General features: G+C 48.8%; 2 protein-coding genes across 5 annotated transcripts in view; both read left to right on the top strand.

The window, feature by feature from the left end:
• The window catches only part of tcf20 (transcription factor 20), a 41305-nt gene extending 38981 nt beyond the window's left edge, over positions 1-2324 (top strand). The window contains 1 exon segment of the mRNA XM_034711422.1: positions 2102-2324. Within this exon segment, the coding sequence (XP_034567313.1) occupies positions 2102-2324 (223 nt within the window).
• Positions 2325-3341: 1017 nt separating this feature from the next.
• On the top strand, positions 3342-18388 carry slc29a4 (solute carrier family 29 member 4). 4 transcript variants are annotated; one of them, XM_034711159.1, is made up of 11 exons: positions 3342-3487; positions 7291-7670; positions 9780-9911; positions 10236-10349; positions 11547-11675; positions 11830-11904; positions 11987-12255; positions 14669-14789; positions 14952-15139; positions 16093-16333; positions 16585-18388. In XM_034711159.1, exons 2-11 carry the CDS (start codon positions 7436-7438, stop codon positions 16728-16730), a joined length of 1650 nt encoding a protein of 549 aa, XP_034567050.1. In that variant the 5' UTR covers positions 3342-3487; positions 7291-7435; the 3' UTR covers positions 16731-18388. The 4 variants fall into 4 exon arrangements, with proteins under 4 accessions (XP_034567050.1, XP_034567051.1, XP_034567052.1 ...); XM_034711160.1 differs by having other exon boundaries at positions 3342-3554; positions 16585-18383; XM_034711161.1 differs by having other exon boundaries at positions 3342-3554; positions 11987-12246; positions 16585-18376.
• Positions 18389-19048: the final 660 nt, after the last annotated feature.

Genomic DNA, 19048 nt, shown 5'->3' with positions numbered 1-19048 from the left:
GATAGATAGATAGATAGATAGATAGATAGATAGATAGATAGATAGATAGATAGATAGATAGATAGATAGATAGATAGATAGATAGGGGGAGGAGTCGTTCACCCCTCTCTGAGCTTTGTTTTTCAGTGTCGAGTCTCAGATCAGGGATTTGTTTAAGAAGTGTGTGAGTGTACAGTGTGTGTTTAACAAAGCATTGCAGGCTTGAGGAGTCCAAGCACACAAACACAAAGACAAAGACAAAGACAAAGACAAAGACACACACACACACACACACACACACACACACACACACACGCACACACACACACGCACTCATAGGCACAGGCAAAGAGACAGAGTGTGTGACAGTGGTTTGGATCTGTACTTCAGAGATGTTCCAAATGTTTTCAAAGGGGGATGAGTCTGGACTCCAGGCGGGCCAGTCCAGCACCTGGACTCTTCTACTACAGAGCCATGCTGCTGTAATCCGTGCAGAATGTGGTTTTGCTGAAATCTGTAAGGTCTTCCTGAAGACATCATTGTCTGGATGGCAGCATGTGTTGCTCCTAAACCTGTAGATATTGTTCAGCATTAATGGAGCCTTCACAGATGTGGAAGCTCCCCATGCCATGGACTCTTATGATCCCCATACCATCAGGGACGCTGGCTTTGAACTGTGAGCTGATAATAAGCTGGGTGGGTCCCTCTCCTCTTTAGAGCGGAGGACACAGCGTCCAGGATTTCCAAAAAGAATGTTTTGATTCATCAGACCACAGGACAGTTTCCACTTCCCCTCAGTCCATCTTAAACCGGCACAGATCCATGCAGTGACTTCCACTACAGAGTCATGTCTGTGTTTAATGCAGTGACTTCCACTACAAAGTCATGTCTGTGTTTAATGCAGTGACTTCCACTACAGAGTCATGTCTGTGTTTAATGCAGTGACTTCCACTACAGAGTCATGTCTGTGTTTAATGCAGTGACTTCCACTACAGAGTCATGTCTGTGTTTAATGCAGTGACTTCCACTACAGAGTCATGTCTGTGTTTAATGCAGTGACTTCCACTACAGAGTCATGTCTGTGTTTAATGCAGTGACTTCCACTACAGAGCATCAGGTGTGAGTTTGCTTTTCACAGGAACTCATGTATCCTCTCTTTCTCTTCAGTGCTGTTTCCCCCTCTCCTCCTCCCTCTCTCTCCCTCTGTTTGTACACCTGTCTCCTTCCTTTCATCTCTTCCTGCTCACCTGCTGACAAATCTTTACCCTCTTCTCTTCCTCTTGGTCTCTGTTCTCTCCCTCTTTCATGTCTTCTTTTAACCATGTGAAAGGATTAAGACCCCATCCCTCCATCCCTCCATCCCTCCATCCCTCCATCCCTCCATCCCTCCAACCCTCAAACCCTCTCTCCCTCTCTCTGATCTTATTTCCTTTCCTCTCGTTCTCTCTCTTCATTAACTGATCCTCCTCTCCGGAGGTGAGTGGAGGTGTGTATGGGCGCTGCTGTCATCAGTATGCAAAGTCATGGCGCCGTGAGGAGCCGTCACTGACCGATCCAGCAGCTAAATATAGACTCTGTGGAGGCTCAGCATCTTTAAGGGACGGACGAGAGATGCAAACACACACAGTCACAGTCACAGTCACACACCACACACACACACACACCAAAAATCAAGACCTGGATGGATAGCTGTAGGATAAAACAAGATGAACAAACATTACTATTCAACACGCAGCATGGAGGAAGAGCTGCAGGCCTTAAAAGACAGCAGCATGGGAGGGAGAGAGGGGGGGAGAGAGAGGGAGGGAGAGAGAGGGAGGGAGAGAGGCTGGCATGCAGCCAATTGCAGAGCAGTAGGTAGAAAGACAGACAGGAAGTCAGCGATTTGGCAGCTCAATACTAACACAGAGAGAGAGAGGTGAGAGGTGTAATCAGAGGATACAGTCCTTGGACCTGGGCTCGATTCAGACCTGCAGACCTTTGTCCCTACAGGATGGGAGGTCTCCTTTATTCAGGGTCACAGGTTGTTTGAATCCTGAGCGTCCTCACACACATGAACCTTTCTGCCTGGTAGCCTTTGTGAGGATGAGCAGGATGTTCAGAAGTCTTTGTGCTGGTTCAGGATCCACATCCCCGACCCAGACCGGGTCCAGTGTGGGGATGGATCTCTGCTGATCTCTGATGAGGTCTGTGATGTTGAGCTAAAGGTTAGCTCACCTGCTGCTCCTCACAGAGGCTGTTACAACAGTCAGCTGATCCCCATCTGGCTCTTCCCTCCACGGCAGCAGAGGGGGGGGACGCATGAGGATGGAGCTGCTGCTGCCAGGAACACAGCAATCTGCTGATCAGACTGTCAGTCACAGACAGGTGTGTGTGTGTGTGTGTGTGTGTGTGTGTGTGTGTGTGTGTGTGTGTGTGTGTGTGTGTGTGTCAGTCAGACGTCTCTCTTTATTATTGTTATTCACTGATTTCTTATCTGAACTCTTGGCAGCGCACACACACATACACACACACACACACACACACACACACACACACACACACACACACACACACACACACACACACAGAATAACCTGACTTCGTTTGGACTGTCTGTGAGGGAAGATTCAGGTTTATGTTGACCCTGACTCTTAAGTCTGTTTGCTGGTCTTGGGGTCCAGAGACCTGCATGTGGTTTTACACAGTCTGAACTCAGAGGGGGGGCAGGTTCAGTCTGAGCTCACAGAGACCAGGTGATTGTTTCGTCTCTTGAATCGTAATCATTCTGAGCCCTCTCTCCTCCTCTCTCTCTCCTCCCCCCTCTCCCTCTCTGCTCCCCTACTCCTCCTCCATCCTCTCTCTCTCCCCCCCCCCTCTCTCTCCCATTCCCTCCTCCTCTCTCTCTCCTCCCCTCCTCCTCCTCCCCCCCTCTCTCCCTCTTCTCCCATCCTCTCCTCCTCTCTACCTCCTCCCCTCTTCTTTCTCCCTCTCCCTCCTCCCATCTTCTCCCCTCCTCCTCCTCCTCTCCTACTCTCTCTCTGTCCCTCCTCTCTCCTCTCTCTCTCTCCCCCTCCTGTCTCTCCCTCACATCCTCTCCCCTCCTCCTCCTCCCCTCCTGTCTCTCTCTCCCTACTCTCTCCCATCCTCTCCTCCTCTCTCTCTGTCCCTCCTCCCTCTCTCTCCCTACTCTCTCCCATCCTCTCCCCTCCTCCTCCTCCCCTCCTGTCTCTCCCCCCTCCTCTCTCTCTCTCCCATCCTCTCCCCTCCTCCTCCTCCCCTCCTGTCTCTCTCCCCTCCTCTCTCTCTCTCCCCCTCCTGTCTCTCTCCCATCCTCTCTCTCTCCCCCCCTCCTGTCTCTCTCCCCTCCTCTCTCTCTCCCCCTCCTGTCTCTCTCCCCTCCTCTCTCTCTCTGCTGATGCTGTTGCATGAGGAGCGCGCGGAGGACGGACCTGCATCCCTTCAGTCTGACGGACCCGGATCTGATGAGGACAAAACCCGGACAACAGAGACCACGACCAGCACCGAGGTGAGGGAGACCCGCTCTGTGCTGTGTTTGACGGACCGGGGGAATAATCTGGATCCGGATCACGCAGGTAGGGGGGGGCGGTAAGGACCTGTTGTTGTTCGTTTTTGTCTCGAGGGGAGAACCGGAAAACAGACACGCTGTTACACCTGAACCTCGGGGACTGAACCGGGACCGGTATCGTTTGGGAGAAAGAAACGGATCCTCTGCTTCGCTCCTTTTATCATTATTAGGATTTTTATTCTAACGCGCGCGTGACTGAGGGACACGTGAGGTTATTGATCCGGATCTGTTCTCAGTGATTCCTGTTCGGTTTGTTTCTCTCTTTGTGATGTTTATTAAAGAGACTCTTAAGACTGCAGATCAATTAAGACTACGTTCAAGCCTGAGAGACAATGAGCAGGGCGGAGAGCGCCCCCTGCAGGCCGGGGACGGAACCTCTGCAGGGGGGGTCCAGGTTTAAAACTACCTTCAGTGCTCACCTGAGCCAGGGAGAGGGTAACATCCTAGACTTTACTGAGACATCAGATTATAAACTCGAAAAGAGGGGGGTCTGAAGGTCTGAATGTCCGAAGGTCTGAAGGTTTGAAGGTCTGAAGGACTGAAGGTCTCAGGTCTGAAGGTCTGAAGGTCTCAGGTCTGAAGGTCTGAAGGTCTCAGGTCTGAAGGTCTGAAGGTCTGAATGTCCGAAGGTCTGAAGGTTTGGAGGTCTGAAGGACTGAAGGTCTCAGGTCTGAAGGTCTGAAGGTCTCAGGTCTGAAGGTCTGAAGGTCTGATGGCCTGAAGGTCTGAATGCCTGAAGGCCTGAAGGTCTGACGGCCTGGGAGTCTGAAGGCCTGAGGGTCTGAATGTCTGAATGTCTGAAGGCCTGAGAGTCTGAAGTTCTCTCAGGTCTCTCAGGTGTCTCAGGTCTCTTGTCTTGGGTCTCTAAGGTGTCCTCCTCAGGTCTCTCAGGTGTCTCAGGTCTCTTGTCTTGGGTCTCTAAGGTGTCCTCTTCAGGTCTCTCAGGTGTCTCAGGTCTCTTGTCTTGGGTCTCTAAGGTGTCCTCCTCAGGTCTCTCAGGTCTCTCAGGTGTCCTCCTCCTCCTCAGGCAGCCTGATGGAGCTCAGACTCTGTCACAGGATGAGGATCTTCGGGGTACAGACACACAGAGATGAAAGATTCCTCCTCCAGAATGAGAAACAGTGAAGAGACAAACTAACATGAAGTTTAACTGTTGTTAGCATCAACTGCTAGCTTGACTGAATGTTAGCTGGTGTTGAAGCTAGTGATGCTAGTCTATTGTCTGTAGTTAGCAGTTTGTCTGGGAGGACTGGTGTCTGCAGACTTCCTGATGTTTTAACATCACTGAAGCTTTACCTGAGAGGACGAGCTGCTCGGTGCTCAGATCAGGTGGATGTTTGTGGCTAAACTGGATTGTGTAACCTCCCCACACCCCCTCAGTGTCAGCCCTCTGCAGGTGGACACACTGTGCTCCGTGTGTTTGTATTCACAGTGTCAATACTCCTTTATATTGATCTAGCCTGTAACAATAGGAGTCCCCTTTAAAGAGGCCAGTTACTGAAGCAGCTGCTGTGAGCACAGAGGTGTGTTTACCCTGAAACAGGGGGGCATTGTTTGATGTCAGTACACCTTTAATCATGTTTAACACAGCAATGAAGTCACATCATGAAACTTCACATTTAGTCCGTCAGCAGCAAATAAAACTTGATCTACAAAAAATATTGACTCTGTTTAAAGACCATAAAAACAAATGTACCAGTTTACATCAAGTTCTGTTTGTCTCTGCGGTTCTGGATCAGGTTTATATCTGGGTTCCTCTTTTCAGGGTTCAGTCTGAACCTGCGTTTGTGGATGTGTGTGACTGTGTTCACAAACAATGTTTTTTGGAAGTGATATGATCCCATGCAGTGACTTCCACTACAGAGTCCTGTCTGTTTTTAATGCAGTGACTTCCACTACAGAGTCATGTCTGTTTTTAATGCAGTGACTTCCACTACAGAGTCCTGTCTGTTTTTAATGCAGTGACTTCCACTACAGAGTCATGTCTGTGTTTAATGCAGTGACTTCCACTACAGAGTCATGTCTGTGTTTAATGCAGTGACTTCCACTACAGAGTCCTGTCTGTTTTTAATGCAGTGACTTCCACTACAGAGTCATGTCTGTTTTTAATGCAGTGACTTCCACTACAGAGTCATGTCTGTGTTTAATGCAGTGACTTCCACTACAGAGTCATGTCTGTTTTTAATGCAGTGACTTCCACTACAGAGTCATGTCTGTTTTTAAAGCAGTGAATTCCACTACAGAGTCATGTGTGTTTTTAATGCAGTGACTTCCACTACAGAGTCATGTCTGTTTTTAATGCAGTGACTTCCACTACAGAGTCATGTCTGTTTTTAAAGCACTGACTTCCACTACAGAGTCATGTCTGTTTTTAATGCAGTGACTTCCACTACAGAGTCATGTCTGTCTTTAATGCAGTGACTTCCACTACAGTCATGTCTGTTTTTAATGCAGTGACTTCCACTACAGAGTCATGTCTGTCTTTAATGCAGTGACTTCCACTACAGAGTCATGTCTGTTTTTAAAGCAGTGAATTCCACTACAGAGTCATGTCTGTTTTTAATGCAGTGACTTCCACTACAGAGTCATGTCTGTGTTTAATGCAGTGACTTCCACTACAGAGTCATGTCTGTTTTTAATGCAGTGACCTCCACTACAGAGTAATGTCTGTTTTTAATGCAGTGACTTCCACTACAGAGTCATGTCTGCAGTGACTTCCACTACAGAGTCACGTCTGTTTCTAATGCAGTGACTTCCACTACAGAGTCATGTCTGTTTTTAATGCAGTGACTTCCACTACAGAGTCATGTCTGTGTTTAATGCAGTGACTTCCACTACAGAGTCATGTCTGTGTTTAATGCAGTGACTTCCACTACAGAGTCATGTCTGTTTCTAATGCAGTGACTTCCACTACAGAGTCCTGTCTGTTTCTAATGCAGTGACTTCCACTACAGAGTCATGTCTGTTTTGAATGCAGTGACTTCCACTACAGAGTCATGTCTGTGTTTAATGCAGTGACTTCCACTACAGAGTCATGTCTGTTTTTAATGCAGTGACTTCCACTACAGAGTCATGTCTGTTTTTAATGCAGTGACTTCCACTACAGAGTCATGTCTGTGTTTAATGCAGTGACTTCCATTACAGAGTCCTGTCTGTTTTTAATGCAGTGACTTCCACTACAGAGTCATGTCTGTATTTAATGCAGTGACCTCCACTACAGAGTCATGTCTGTGTTTAATGCAGGGCTGCCTGAGTGTCTCATCAGGTGTCCCTCCAGGTGTGTTGGTGTTATATCTGTAGAGTAACAGCTCTGTTTCAGACGCTCTGAGGAGGATTTCTCTCCTGCAGCTCAATAAAACAGATTCTGTTCATTAAATGCAGAGCTGCATTCTCTCACCTTGTCAGTCACCCAGTCGAGCATCCTTTGTCAATTTCCCACATTTAATATGCCACACACACACACACACACACACACACACACACACACACACACACACACACACACACACACACACACACACACACCCACAGATACACTTACAGATATCTACATTTCCCTGGGGAGTCTAACCTTGTCTCCTGTCACCGTCAGTGAAGCAGTGACAGCTTTTTAGCTTTCTCTCTGTCTCTTTGTCTCTCTCTCCCTCCCTCTCTCTCTCTCCCTCTCTCTCTCCCTCTCTCTGTCCCTCTCTCTCTCCTCTCATACATTTTAATTTTGTGTCTGTCTGTGTTTGTCCCTGCAGATCCTCGGCCCTCTCCTCGGGGCGTGACGCAGTGATTGTGTTTAACATGCACAATCCCCTGGGTGTGTAGTTTGTATTGTGTATAGGGGTGTTTGTCTGTGTTTGTGTGTGTGTGTGTGTGAGTGTGTGTAATCGAGGACCTGAGATGAGCTCAGTGGGAGCTGAGCGCCGCAGGCCAACACCGGTCCAGACGCCCGAGGAGAAGATCGTGTGGAGGGACCCGGGACGAGCAGGATGGAGGGATGCAGGGAGGGAGAGCTGGAGGGAGGCGAGAGAGAGCGGCGTGGTGCAGAGCTACAGCTTCGACTCATACCAGCTGGAGGAGGAGGACATCAGTAAGGACGCCCCGGAGAGAGGAGTGCTGGCTCTGTCCGAGACCGGTGAGACAGGTTCTATTCTCACTACCTGTGTGTGTCTGTGTCTGTGTGTGTGTGTGTGTGTGTGTGTGTGTGTGTGTGTGTGAGTGTGTGTGTGTGTTATAAATAGATACACAAAGAACGAGGATGAAAGAGAGGAAGTAGAGAGTCCATGAGTATCCTCCATCCTCATCTTTTTGTCCAAACACTGAGAGAGACGAACCCTCACAGCTCACCTGATCTTCAGATTAAGTTTAACAGGTGGAAGAACTGATCAGACTCTGATCATATCTGAAGACTTTATGAACAATCATTCTACACCTCTGCATCAAACCTGCACCGTAACACGCCGTATTCAGGACACACTGAGAGGACACTCTGAGAGGAAACACTGAGAGGACACTCTGAGAGGACACACTGAGAGGAAACACTGAGAGGAAACACTGAGAGGACACACTGAGAGGACACTCTGAGAGGAAACACTGAGAGGACACTCTGAGAGGACACTCTGAGAGGAAACACTGAGAGGACACACTGAGAGGAAACACTGAGAGGACACACTGAGAGGACACACTGAGAGGACACACTGAGAGGACACTCTGAGAGGACACTCTGAGAGGAAACACTGAGAGGACACTCTGAGAGGACACACTGAGGGGACACTCTGAGAGGAAACACTGAGAGGAAACACTGAGAGGACACACTGAGAGGACACACTGAGAGGAAACACTGAGAGGACACTCTGAGAGGAAACACTGAGAGGACACTCTGAGAGGAAACACTGAGAGGACACTCTGAGAGGAAACACTGAGAGGACACACTGAGAGGAAACACTGAGAGGACACTCTGAGAGGAAACACTGAGAGGACACTCTGAGAGGAAACACTGAGAGGACACTCTGAGAGGAAACACTGAGAGGACACACTGAGAGGACACACTGAGAGGACACACTGAGAGGACACTCTGAGAGGACACACTGAGAGGAAACACTGAGAGGACACACTAATAGGAAACACTGAGAGGACACTCTGAGAGGACACTCTGAGAGGACACTCTGAGAGGACACTCTGAGAGGACACATTGAGAGGACACACTGAGAGGACACACTGAGAGGACACACTGAGAGGACACACTGAGAGGACACACTGAGAGGACACACTGAGAGGACACACTGAGAGGACACTCGGAGAGGACACACTGGGATTTAAAGAAGCCATGTTTGAGTTTTGTGATGTTCATGTTTAAAGAAGTCCTGCTGAAGGAGAGAGGGATGAATCAGAGGAAGTGTGACAGACAGAGAGTAACAGCAGGGACTGATGTGTTGCCTGGTTGCACTGAGGCCATATTAATTAGGTCACAAGTGACCAAGGACACACAGCAAGTGTCCTAGATCAACAGATCCCGCCCCCTCTCTTCCTCCAGTCTCTTCCTCTGCGGCGGTCCTCTCTCCTCCCTCCATCTGACACTTCAGTTTATGACTAAGCAGGAGAGATACGTCAGACCTCTTTAAGAAGGCCTGTTTTTACTGATCTTCATCAGTCCTCTGAATGAAGTCCAGGACATAATGTCAGACTCACCACAGCGGGCGGTCCAGCTCCGGCTCCTTCATCAAAGGTCTGTTAATGAGCTCTGAGCCCCTGCAGGCGCTTCTCCTTCCTCCTGTCTGTGCAGACGTGATGACATCTCATGCTAATCACGCTGTCTCCTGTGTTTACTCCACACACACAGAGCAGCTGCAGAGCTCGGTCATCACTAACACTCTCAGAAAGCTGATTTATTAAAGAGCTGAATCAGCAAACTCAAAGAAACACACTGAAACAATAACAACACATCAGAGTGAATGCAAAGTCTTGACTTCCTGTTTCTTCCTCTGTCGTCAGCTGAAAATGTAATTGCATGAATCAGCCGAGCCGCAGCTCACGGATTAGACCGGATTAGAAACATTTAACACTTATAAGAAAACTTGGAACTAAATCAGCTGAAGGGACAGAAGTCCAGTATTCTGCAGAAACTGTGGGACCAGCATGTCCTCAATCAGGGAGGCGGTCTCTGCTGCCTCATTCTGGATCAGCTTCAGGTAGACCTGAAGGCTGCAGACCTCATGCTGATGTTTTTATTCTCCCTCTTGCTCAGACTCCGAGGAGCCGATCCCTGATGACCGCTACCATGGGATCTACTTTGCCATGCTGCTGGCTGGAGTGGGCTTCCTGCTCCCCTACAACAGCTTCATCACCGACGTGGACTACCTGCACCACAAGTTTGAAGGTACGAGTGTTCTCCTGCCCCTCCTGTCTGCTAACATGGAGCCCTAAGCTCTAAGGGTTTTGGCTTCACTTTCGGGGAGCTGTCTTGTTGACCATCTTTAACACAGACGATGATGCTGATCAGTTAAAAACAGCTGAGTCACAGAGTTGTGTGTAAACTGTGCAGACATGTCTTCAGCAGTAAAGGAGGCCGACTCTCGTACTGACGTTGGACCTGATCAGGGTTCTGCTGGATCCATCCTCCTGCAGAGAGAGCAGGAAGTCAAACAGAGCTTCGGGGTTCAGGTGTCACTCAGGAGTCATGGTTCTTGTTTTGGTGTTTCAGGGACGTCCATCGTGTTCGACATGAGTCTGACGTACATCCTGGTGGCTCTGTTGGCCGTCATCCTCAATAACGTGCTGGTGGAGAGACTCAGCCTGCACACCAGGATCACAGTGGGTGAGTCAGAGAGGAGTCTCACTACGGGAACTCCTGCTGCTGCTTCTCTCTTAATGACCCGCTGGGAACCCGGCGGCCTATCAGAGCAAAGTAAACAGAGCCAGAATGTGAAGCTGGTTCACAGAGAAGGAGAAATACACTCTGCTGTAAATCTCCAGAGTTTCATCCATAAAATGTTTCAAACAAACTTTGCCAGGAGCCGTCTATCCACCAGAGGGAGTCTGTTTACATCCTGACTCTTTAAAATCCTGCTACAGGCGAGCCGGTTCAGGCAGAGAGAACACAAGCTTTCACAGACGCAGCCTGACACCAGCGATTCAGAAGTGTTCATCGAAGAGACGTTTCAATGCTACTGCAGGGTTAGACAGAGTGAGACATACTGTGACAGAGTGAGACATACTGTGACAGAGTGAGACATACTGTGACAGAGTGAGACATACTGTGACTGAGTGGGATACACCGAGACAGAGTGAGACAGAGTGAGCCAGAGTGAGACATACTGTGAAAGAGTGGGATACACCGAGACAGAGTGAGACAGAGTGAGCCAGAGTGGGATACACCGAGACAGAGTGAGACAGAGTGAGACAGAGTGAGCCAGAGTGAGACATACTGTGAAAGAGCAAGACAGAGTGAAACAGACCGAGACAGAGGGAGACAGAGTGAGACATACTGTGACAGAGTGGGATACACGAGACAGAGTGAGACATACTGAGACAGAATGAGACAGAGCAAGACAGAGTGAGACAGACCGACACAGAGGGAGAGAGTGAGACATACTGTGACAGAGTGAGACAGAGTGAGACAGTGAGACAGAGTGCTGATGGAGTGAGACAGAGAGAGACGGAGTGAGACAGAGTGATGATGGAGTGAGACAGAGTGATGATGGAGTGAGACAGAGAGAGACGGAGTGAGACAGAGTGATGATGGAGCCCGGCGGTTAAAGCACGTAGGAGCAAGGTTCCTACAGAGCGCCCTCTGCAGCTGCAGCTCCTCCTGCATCCTCCAGGAAGCATCCTTAAAGAGTGTCATCGAGTCAGAGCAGCAGAGTCTGAAGAAAGTGATCCAGCTCTGAGATCTAACCTGTTCATACATGACAAGACATCACACCTGGATCAGGCTTTTCCCCTCTCTCTCTCTCTCTATCTCTCTCTCTCCCTCTCTCTCTCTCTCTCTCTCTCTCTCTCTCACTCTCTATAGGTTATATCTTCGCTCTGGGCCCGCTGGTCTTCGTCAGTGTTTTTGATGTCTGGCTGGCGAAGTTCACGACGAGGCAGGCTTACATCATCAACCTGGTGTCAGTGGGAGTGGTGGCCTTTGGATGTACAGGTACTGCTGATAATGATGCTCTCTCTCTCTCTCTCTCTCTCTCTCTCTCTCTCTCTCCTCTTCATTTATTATTGATTTGACACACACACACACACACACACACACACACCCACACACACATGAAGTGCTGACCTCCTCCTCATCCCTTTCACAGTGCAGCAGTCCAGTTTCTATGGTTACATGGGGATGCTGCCCAAGAGGTACACTCAGGGCGTGATGACGGGGGAGAGTAAGTACGCCGAGGCTTCATACACGTCTCTGTCTTAGCTCCTCCCCCTCCTGCGCGCTCACCTGTCTCTCCGCCCCCCCAGGTACAGCCGGGGTCATCATCTCGCTGTCTCGGATCTTCACCAAGCTGCTGATCCCGGACGAGCGGAGGAACACGCTCATCTTCTTCCTGGTCTCCATCAGCATGGAGATGCTCTGCTTCCTGCTGCACCTGCTCGTCCGCCGCTCCCGCTTCGTCCGCTACTACACCAACCATGCCCAGGGCAAAGGTCAGGGCAAAGGTCACGACCCCCGGGACAACGGGACCGGATACCGAGTCCACCATGATGTCACCGCAGAGGAAGTAAGATTTGTAAGTTAGTGTGCGTGTGTGTGCAGACTGAACCAGCACCCTGAACCAGCAGACTGAACCAGGAGACTGAACCAGCAGACTGAACCAGCACCCTGAACCAGTAGACTGAACCAGGAGACTGAACCAGCAGACTGAACCAGCACCCTGAACCAGCACCCTGAAACAGCACACTGAACCAGGAGACTGAACCAGGAGACTGAGACTGAACCAAGATGCTGAACCAGCAGACTGAACCAGAAGACTGAGACTAAACCAGCAGACTGAACCAGGAGACTGAACCAGGAGACTGAGACTGAACCAGGAGATTGAACCAGCAGACTGAACCAGCAGACTGAGACTAAACCAGCAGACTGAGACTGAACAAGGAGACTGAACCAGGAGACTGAACCAGGAGACTGAACCAGGAGTCTGAACCAGCATACTGAGACTAAACTAGCAGACTGAACCAGCACCCTGAACCAGCACCCTGAAACAGCACCCTGAACCAGGAGACTGAACCAGGAGACTGAGAGTGAACCAGGATGCTGAACCAGCAGACTGAACCAGCAGACTGAACCAGAAGACTGAGACTAAACCAGCAGACTGAGACTGAACCAGGAGATTGAACCAGCAGACTGAACCAGGAGACTGAGACTAAACCAGCAGACTGAGACTGAACCAGCAGACTGAACCAGGAGACTGAACCAGCAGACTGAACCAGGAGACTGAGACTAAACCAGCAGACTGAGACTGAACCAGGAGACTGAACCAGGAGACTGAACCAGGAGACTGAACCAGGAGTCTGAACCAGCAGACTGAGACTAAACCAGCAGACTGAGACTGAACCAGGAGTCTGAACCAGCAGACTGAGACTAAACCAGCAGACTGAGACTGAACCAGGAGACTGAGACTGAACCAGCAGACTGAACCAAGAGACTGAGACTGAACCAGGAGACTGAACCAGGAGACTGAACCAGGAGACTGAGACTGAACCAGCAGACTGAGACTGAACCAGCACTCTGAACCAGCAGACTGAGACTGAACCAGCAGACTGAGACGAAACCAGCAGACTGATCCAGCAGACTGAGACTAAACCAGCAGACTGAGACTGTGAGGAGAGAGCGTGACGACGGGAACAGAGAGAGAAGGTTAATTCAAATCTTTTATTTAAGCTGCAGGACGATTTTAGATTCACTTAGAGGGACTCAGATCCACCAGAGAGCCGGGGGGGGGGGGGGGGGGGGGGAGAGAGAGGTAGAGAGGGAGAGGAGGGGAGAGAGGGAGGGAGAGGAGGGGAGAGAGGGAGGGAGAGGAAGGGAGAGAGGGAGGGAGAGGAGGGGAGAGAGGGAGGGAGAGGAGGGGAGAGAGGGAGAGAGAGTTTTTCTTTGTTTACCTTAAACTGTTGTTTGTTTACATTTAGTGCTGATCACGTCCTTCAAGTCAGCAGTTGTGCAATGCATTGTGGGTAAATTCTTCGTCTGTGAGATGAAGAAATGATGATGCGTGTCCTCCTCTTCCTCTGTGTGTGTGTGTGTGTGTGTGTGTGTGTGCTGGGGGCTGATTGAGGATGCTCTTTGTTCTGGTTGTCAGGGAAACCAAGGCAGCGCTCGACATTATGAGATAATCAGGAAGAGTGCTGCCCGCAGTCCTCTAATCAGCTAATGGACGTGTGTGTGTGTGTGTGTGTGTGTGAGTGTGTGTGTGTCTCTGACATCATGACGTCAGCCTGCAGTCGTACAGAGCTGACGTCTTTATGGATGATGAAGACCGAAGGATGAAGGTCGGCTCTCTGCTTCTTGATTCAGCGTCTGATGATGTTTGAGATTCATGAACGTGTTTTCAAATAAAGTTCTTTAAACATGAAGGATCAACAACCACAGAGACACCTGCAGGGACGTCACACTCAGGGGAACAGGTGGACAGACAGGTGTACAGACAGGTGAACAGACAGGTGGACAGACAGGTGGACAGACAGGTGTACAGACAGGTGGACAGACAGGTGGACAGACAGGTGGACAGACAGGTGGACAGACAGGTGAGCAGACAGGTGGACAGACAGGTGAGCAGACAGGTGGACAGACAGGTGGACAGACAGGTGGACAGACAGGTGGACAGACAGGTATACAGACAGGTGTACAGACAGGTGGACAGACAGGTGGACAGACCGGTGGACAGACAGGTGGACAGACAGGTGGACAGACAGGTGAACAGACAGGTGAACAGACAGGTGAACAGAGTGGGGGGGGGGGGGGCAGACAGGTGTCAGCAGGCTGTGAGGACGTTTGAGTGAACACAGCTCACCTCGTCTCTGCAGCTTCAGATGAAACACGGCGTCTCTTCATCAGCTGACTTTCAGTCCCTCGTTAATCTGAGACGTCTCAGGAAAATGGTCGCCAAGTGATTGAATGATCTTTCCTCTTCTGTGTGTCTCCAGGGAAACGGAGGAACGGCGCCGCCCTCCGCAGAGGAAGGCGTGGAGGACATCGAAGGAGGGACGTACGTGAGATTTGATGCTCCTAAAGCCAAGATAAGGAAGAGCTGGCCTGGAGTCCGAGGTACTCGCTGCTCCATCCCCTCTGACCATGAAGAGGAGGGCGCTCCTCGTGTTCCACCTGCTCAAATTGTTCACAAACATCCTGTGTGTGTGTGTGTGTGTGTGTGTGTGTGTGTGTGTGTGTGTGTGTGTGTGTGTGTGTGTGTGTGTGTGTGTCTCTCAGATATGATCCTGCATCGGTACGTGGTGTCCCGTGTGATCTGGACCTACATGTTGTCCATCGCTGTGACCTACAGCATCACTCTGTGCCTGTTCCCCGGTCTGGAGTCAGAGATAAGGAACGTCATGTTGGGGGAGTGGTTCCCCATCCTCATCATGGCCACATTCAACATGTCCGACTTCGTAGGCAAGGTGAGCAGCATGTTACCTGTGAAACATGACCATAGGTAAGGAGAAGAGGGAGGAGACAGTTACAGGACCTGTCCATGAGGACCAACTCACCTGTGCAGACAGCAAGCATCACTACATCAATTATACTGTTAATACACTTTAATATATTCAATATATTTAACACATTTTAATATATCAAAGAGATTTAATACATTTAACCATGTACAATATATTTAATATATCCAATATATTTAATACATTTAAACATATTCAATATATTTAATACATTCTAATATATTTAATATATTTAATATATTCAATATATTTAATATATTTAATATATTTAATACATTTTAATATACTAAATATATTAGATACATTTTAATATATTTGACATATTCAATATATTTAATATTTTTCAATATGTTTAATATATTTAATACACTTGAATATATTTAACATATTTAATATATTTGATATTTTTCAATATATTTAATACACTTGAATATATATTAAATATATTTAATATAATCAATAAATTGAATATAATTAATACACTTGGATATATTTAATATATTTTATTTTTTTTATATATTTAATATTTAAACTTTATGAGACTTTGTAATATACTGTTCTGTGCGATCATGTGACCCAGAGAAGAGTGTTGAGATCAGAGGAAGACATGAACACTGTGTGTAAACAGTCAGCTGTATAGCTGTGAGGTTTGCTGCCCCCATGTGGCAAACAATTGCATCACACTACAACAATCCTATACTCTATACAGGTTCTCTCTTTTTCAGACGCCTGCTCTGAGGTCAAAGGTCATCCATCAGCAGTCCATATAAATATATAAAACATGAAATAACCACAGATGGGATGGCGTGCTGCACAACGTGCTGCGTCACGCAGGATGATCTGTAAGGATGTGAAAGAGTAAACCGGTCCCTCAGAGTAACTCTCTGCTCGCTCCTCAGATCCTGGCCGCGCTGCCATATGATTGGTCTGGAGGCCGCCTGCTCTTCTTCTCCTGCCTGCGGGTGGTCTTCATCCCTCTGTTCGTCATGTGCGTGTACCCGGCCAGCTCTCCCACCCTGTCCCACCCCGCCTGGCCCTGTCTCTTCTCCCTCCTCATGGGCGTCACCAACGGATACTTCGGATCCGTCCCCATGATCCAGGCTGCTGGAAAAGTGCCGCCCGAACAGAGAGAGCTGGCAGGTGAGTCCTCCAATCATCCAATCATCCAATCACAGGAGAGTATCAGAGAGCAGGGGGTCATCCAATCATCCAATCACAGGAGAGTATCAGAGAGCAGGGGGTCATCCAATCATCCAATCACAGGAGAGTATCAGAGAGCAGGGGGTCATCCAATCATCCAATCACAGGAGAGTATCAGAGAGCAGGAAGAGTAGAGCAGCTTTAACACTTTCTTCCTCTCTCTCTCTCTCTCCCTCCCTCCCTCTCTTCAGGAAACACGATGACGGTCTCCTACATGTCAGGCCTGATGGTCGGCTCGGTCGTGTCGTACGCCGCTTACAGCTTCTCGGCTCATGGATCAGGAACTCACCTCCACACACTCACCTTACACACACCTGCCAACGCCTCGGGGTACTGAACGTCCACACACAGACGTACACACACCTCCACACACCTGCAGCCCTTAACACACTGATCCTGAGGAGTGGACTGACTGATTCAGGTCATGGTTTGGATCAAACATCTGGACTGGGATGGACTCTGGAGACCGGAGCTCAGCGGGCTCGGGAGTCCTCTGAGTGTCTCACTGTGAATTTATCTTGTGCATGCGTGGGGGGGGGGGCAGAGGGACCAGGAGAGTCCTGGTGTTTCAGATCTCAGTCAGACGGTTGGTTTGTTTCTGTTTGCAGCTCCTCAGGTCACCGTTGATTTCTGCTGACTGCACCTTTAAAAGAAGAAGAGGAGGATACTCCCCTTCATCGTCTGTAGATCCCTTTAGATCACGTTCAAACTATAACCACCTTTCAGGACTTTAAGGATATATATTTATATATATCCTTTAAGTCCTGAAAGGTTGCTGGAACATCAACTGATCTTCTGACTGAGTTCATGATGTGAGAGCAGAACTCTGTCACACATTCAGAGAACACCTGATCACCTGAAGGTGTGCGCTCAGACTGCAGGTTACTCTGAGCGTGTCTGTTTCCATCACAGCAGCAGGAAGCAGGAAGACACTGCAGAGCTAAACTACGGTGTGCTGAGAGGGACAAACAGCACGCCGTGAGTTTAAACCTCAGTCTGTTTTCAGTTAGCCGACTAACGCTTCATCTTTATTACCTCTTCATTCAGACGGACAGAGGACGCCTTCTTCCTCAGGTGAAGTGTGCGCGTCAATAAAACAAGAAAAGTCCAATTAATAAAAACTGTGCCAAAAGAGACGAGGCTAGCTAGGTGAGCGTGGACAGGATCAAACGTGAGACACATTTATTACACTCTGCTGAAACAGTTCCTGTTTGAGATGTTCTGCTGAACCTGAAGCTAACGCTCCTGTTCTCAGGACGCCAGAGAAACTCTGTGGGCGTGTCTCAGAGGAACTCTGTGGGCGTGTCTCAGAGGAACTCTGTGGGCGTGTCTCAGAGGAACTCTGTGGGCGTGTCTCAGAGGAACTCTGTGGGCGTGTCTCAGAGGAACACAGGAGTCTGATTTCTCCTTTAAATCACGTCAGTCTGTTTGTCCTGTTTGACCATCGCTAACGGAAACACTTCACACACCTGCTGGCTAACTTTTACGTTAGCCAGATAGCATCATCGTTAGCTAGGACTTCGTGCCATACATTTAATATTGTGTAGAACTGCAGAGGTAATATGAGCCAGCTCAGGTGTTGAATGCTAACGTTAGCTGTCTCAGGTTTCCTTTAGAGAGCGACGCCTCGTCTCAAACTTTCCTGATTTCCTGAACTACCTGCCTCACACCTGAGATTAAATGTTGATGATGTTGATGTTGATGATGATGATGATGATGATGATGATGATGATGATGATCTGTATCAGCTGTTATTCAGTAATGTCAGAGTCATGAGTTAGCGGGTCTCTGTCCTCTCTCTTCTTTCTTTGTGTATAAAGAACAAATGTTGTGTTTACAGTTGAAGGTGGTCACTGAGCGTGCTCAGTGTGTCCCTCTGAACGGTGCAACATCCTGTAATGATGTGGGACGTGACGAAGACGCAGCTCAGACACTGATCAGTGTTGGAGGAGAGGAGTGTAAATATATAAAAGAATAAACAAACTGAAGGAAGTTAAACTTCATGTTTCTGTTTTCATCGCTGGGATTGAACCATTTACGGTGTTCACCTCGCTCACCTGAGCTGTTGGCTGAGATGAATATTCAAGCAGAGCTCAGAGAGCATGTCCTGTAGAAAGGTGGACACGGGGAGCCCTGAATCACACAGGTGTGGGTTTGAGTGCATGAACCAGGTGTTTGTTTGAATCCAGGTGAATGATCCGAGCCTGCAGGATGAACACCTGAACTCTGACCTCTTCTAGATCGTTCAGCAGATCAATAAGCTACAAAATTAGATCACCAAAAATCCCAGACGGCCCACGGTGAGGAGGAGGAGCTTGGAGAGGGAATCCCTGAGACACGACGCAAGTCTGAGACCTACAAGAAAGAAGAAGATCAAACAGAAGAAGAGCTACGGGGGAGAGGAGGTGAGAGAGGGAGCCGAAGGTCCTGTCTGCTGTTTCTGCTGTGACTTATACAAGGAGGCTTCATCCATTCATCCATTCATTCATTCATCCATTCATTCATTCACTTGCAACCTGTTGAAGCCTCTGTCAGAGGACAGACTCCGCTCTGCTATCAGAGTCTCTTTGCTCCTCAGAGTCTTGGAACCAGACTCAGTCCCTGCTGAAGTCTCTCCGAGCTCACGTCTCCATGCTCTCTGCCCAGGGTGAACTA

The sequence above is a fragment of the Notolabrus celidotus genome, chromosome 20 (genome assembly GCF_009762535.1).
Source record: "Notolabrus celidotus isolate fNotCel1 chromosome 20, fNotCel1.pri, whole genome shotgun sequence".
Lineage (NCBI taxonomy): Eukaryota > Metazoa > Chordata > Actinopteri > Labriformes > Labridae > Notolabrus > Notolabrus celidotus.
Note: the sequence above shows the minus strand (reverse complement) of the source record. Positions and strands in the feature narration are given on the sequence as shown.